We start from the raw sequence: 4015 nt of genomic DNA on the forward strand, positions 1-4015 counted from the left end.
TCTCCGATTTCGTTCGATGTTAGGACGAAGATAACGACGTTGGCCCGAGAGATAACGTTCGTTGGGAGCGTAAGAAACTCTAACGGAGAATAGGACTCGAAGAGAGACGCGAGTTAAACGTATTCGTCGTGTTTCGTTTAACGATTTCGGAGTTTGTAAAGATAATCGAGAAAAACGACGACGTATCGCCGGAAGGTGTTTTAAGATAAACGCAGTTTCATCGCTGTGCCTCGTAATAATTGCGGAGTAATCGTGATCGCGATCATCGCAGTGGAAAATTCTCGTGGTAATAAATCGCGCGTCGCTATCTTTTTATACCTTGTGCCTCTATACTTTGGCTAATTAGCTGCTCGACGCTGAAACGAGGGGCAACTGCCTGCTAAGTCGTTTCACGTTTCGTGAATTCCGAGAAAAACCGTGAAAAAAGCGAAGAAGCGGAGAGAAACGGAACGAAGGAGGAAAGGGAACGAAGCGAGAAGTAAGGACGCGCTAACGTAAAAAGAAGACGGGGCCGAGCGCGTCGCGGAACAAGGTAGAGCGGGTGCAAAAGCAGAAGCAGAAGAAGGTGGAGACGAGGAGGAAACAGCGAAGGAGATGAAGAGGAGATGAAAGAAAAGAAAGAGAAGAAGGAGGAGGAGGAAGAAGAGGAAGAAGAGGAAGAAGAAGAAGAAGCAGTCGATGGTTTTAGTGGCTGCAGGCGTCGGCGTCGGCATGCACGAACGAAAGAAAACATAAATAATCGCGTTCAAATGAGACAGAGGCGGGAGAGAGGAAGAGGAGGAGGCCCCTCTGGAAACCACACACGGCGGCTGTACGCGTTGGCGGCTGGTCGGTTGGCACACACGCGTGTACTTACTTACGGCCACCGGGACACACACGGCCACGCTTCGATTTCGTCGTGCGCGCGTCGAACGCCAAACCACGAACATTTCGCTTCGTTCGCGAAGTTTGTTCGCGACAACGCGAATTCTCCACGAGACGCCGCTCTGTGAAGAAGACAGAGAACGCCAGGAACAGAAAGAAAGAGAAAAAGAGAGAGAGCGAAAGAAAGAGTAAGTTTAGGGAGCATGACAGCGCGCAACCGGCACTAAATAGCGGCCGTGGTGCGCGCCGAGCTTCCAAGCCGAGCGAGCGCGGGACCCCTTCTTCGATGAGCGCGTCTCTATTAAATCTATTATTAGTAGCGGACCGGGTGCGAAAGCATCCCTTTCAATTACCTACGGCTTCATTTTGCGGAGCTTCTGTGGAGGGAGCGACCGAAGCAGAATCGGACCATGTAGCGAGGGAATACTCCTCTACGTCTCTCTTTCTCCTCTCTCTCTCTCTTTCTCTTCGGTCGAAACGCGAAAAAATTCATATGGTTGGACGATCGATCGGTGCTGGCGTTAGCAGGTCGAATCGCTTTCTTTCGCGACTAGCGGTTCGTGAATGGAAACGGTCGAAACTCCCCCGAGTGCGAAGAACCGATCGGTCCCAACAGAGAGAAACGCAAGCCCGCTCGCCGCGTTCGCAAATTCTCTCTCAATTTTCATCGACGCTTCGCAGCTGGACGTAATTGGCTACCTGTCGTTCGATGAACAAACGTTGTTCGATCGGTCCTCGTGCTACCGACTACGATCGAACCGCGCCTTTGTTCAGCTTTCGTTGAAAATTATGTACTTCGTGTCCTGAAAACCGCGCCCCTTTCTTTCCTTCTTTAGCCCAGCCGAGTACGAGGTTTACGCTCGCGAGTATCGCGTGACGGATCGCCGTGGACTTTGTTCCGTGGATCGTCGATCGCGTCGGCCTGTCGTTGGCAGCGGCGAATTCGCGAGTCGGTCCTGCAGAATCGCACGGCGATCCGAGGAAACCAGAGGGCAACGACCTTCGCTCGCGCATCGACCGATACCGGCGACGACAAAAATCTCCTGTATTTTTTTCGCGATTCCCGCTATCCCGGCCGATATAGAGTAAAATATCTGGCAGGAGGGTGCACCGCTGGCTGCTACGATTTATACGTTCCGACGATGGTTTGGCATCGAGAGAGCGAGGAAATATATCATGGCGTAGCACTCGCCGCGCGTTCACCGTGGACGCTGTAAATCGGTCTGGGAAGTGGTCCAACCGTTTGGTCGGATCGTGTCAGTGAAATCGTATAACTTGATCATCGTTTGCCGGGATAGCCGCGCGTACGATCGACCAGCGAATTTCGTTTTTCATCCGAGTAAAGAGCGAGATCGTCGTGGCCTCGCATTCCTTGGAAACTGGCGTTCGGTGTCGGTGTCGATAGACGGACGCAGGCGAAAAGCGGTGGCCGCGCGGCGCGCGCCTCTCGATTTGCCTGAAAGGAGAAGGCGTAGCCGCGTGCGCGTCGAGTTGCTAAATTAATCGGTGCTCGTCGCGAGACCGCCGACGCGATAGACGCGTGGCGGCGAGTCCGCGGCGAGTCCAGTCCGTCACCGGTTCGAATCCGGCAAAAGGAGCTGCACGATATCAAAGCGAACGGTTCGCGCAAAGTAGCGGCCGCGCTGGTCGATTTCAAAGATAGGCGTATGGTCGCGAGGCGAGTGAACTATAGCTGCCCGGCTGATCGTAAAACGAACACAGCCGACAGAGAACGACGCCGCGCGGAGACCGAAGCGGAACGACGCGCGCGATCCAAGTAAGTAGCTAGACGACGAGGACGACGCTGACGGCGGAGGTGGGCCAGATGTTTGGCTAATGATGTCAGCGGAATCGTAACTAAAACCGAGGCAGCTCCGGGCTTAGCGCGGCTTAGCCTCGGCTTTGAACGAAAGAGTCTTATTACCAGGCTGCACGTGCTGCTCCTGAGCGCGAAACCGTAGGGTAATTGGACCACCCACTCGACACCGACTCTAGCTCCCGACCCTCTCTCTCCCTCTCTCTCTCTTTCCCTCTCTCTCTCTCTCTCTCTCGCTCACAAACACGCGCGGATGCTTGCTCTCTCTCTTACATCCCGCCTCTCCCTCACTCACTCTCTCTCTCTCTTCCAACCTTTCCATCTCGACCTTCCCTTCCGGGGGATTTTCGGAGAGAAACGAACGAGGACGAGTCGAAGGACGGTTTTTTTCGTCGAAAGCGAGAAAGCAAGCCGACCGCACCGCGAAATCATACCGTTTTTCTTTTTCGAATGCGACCGATAGTTTCGGTATTCGGATACGACAGAGGCGCGGGGAAGAGGAATCTTTCGTCCGTCGAGGGTTTACGGAAGCGTGAGACGGGAAGAATCTCGTCACCCCGAGCTAATTCGACTTTGACCGATGCCACCTGCTCCGTCCGCATCGTGGGTGGCCGAATGGCGGCGGTAACGCGAAACGGCCGAACGCTGCCCTCGCGAAGACCAGTTGGGGTAGATTTCTAGCTGCCAACTTTCTCCAGCGAATTTCGAAAGATCGCGAACTCGAATGACCGCGCCTCGTTCTCGCTATCACCGTGATCCTTCGTTCCCCGGTTCTGTCCCTTTTACTATCTGGAATGCAATGCCGCGTCGTTTTTCCCGGCTTCTTCTAATTTTACGAGCCGTTGATTCTCGATCGATGGAACGAACCGTTTCGAAACGGTCGACCGTTTTCCGATACGCGTCGTTGGCGGCCGACGATGACGTAACTTCCGACTGGAGAAAAGTCGTCGTAGGTAACGAGACGGGGAAATGGACGGCGGCTGACGAAAATCGACGACCAAGATTGACTTTTCTGTTTCAGATCACGAAGCTCAAGATCGACAGCAATCCGTTCGCTAAGGGGTTTCGGGACTCGTCTCGTCTGACCGATTTCGAGAGGTAAATCTTAGGAACGTGTTTACGGACGCTGCGCGACGAACTCTAATCGCCGCGAGAGCGAATACGCGCGTAATCGAGCAGCTTCCCTTTCAGGGAGACGATGGAGTCGATGCTGGCCGAGCAGCAATCGCTGAGGTTTCCCCATCGGCTTCCGTTCGAGATGGATCAACTTCAGGCCGGAGCGGTGGGTAACCTCAGCCTGGAGGAGAAGGCGCTGTGGGCGGCGCGGTCGCAGAT

General features: G+C 54.3%; 1 protein-coding gene across 1 annotated transcript in view; it reads left to right on the forward strand.

The window, feature by feature from the left end:
- The window catches only part of LOC100745178 (T-box protein H15), a 16894-nt gene that overhangs the window by 11599 nt on the left and 1280 nt on the right, over positions 1-4015 (forward strand). The window contains 3 exon segments of the mRNA XM_033321995.1: positions 3702-3778; positions 3872-4013; position 4015. The exon segment at position 4015 is cut by the window's right edge and continues 329 nt beyond it. Coding sequence (XP_033177886.1) covers positions 3702-3778; positions 3872-4013; position 4015 — 220 coding nt within the window.

The sequence above is a fragment of the Bombus impatiens genome, unplaced genomic scaffold (assembly GCF_000188095.3).
Source record: "Bombus impatiens unplaced genomic scaffold, BIMP_2.2 scf_0548, whole genome shotgun sequence".
NCBI lineage: Eukaryota > Metazoa > Arthropoda > Insecta > Hymenoptera > Apidae > Bombus > Bombus impatiens.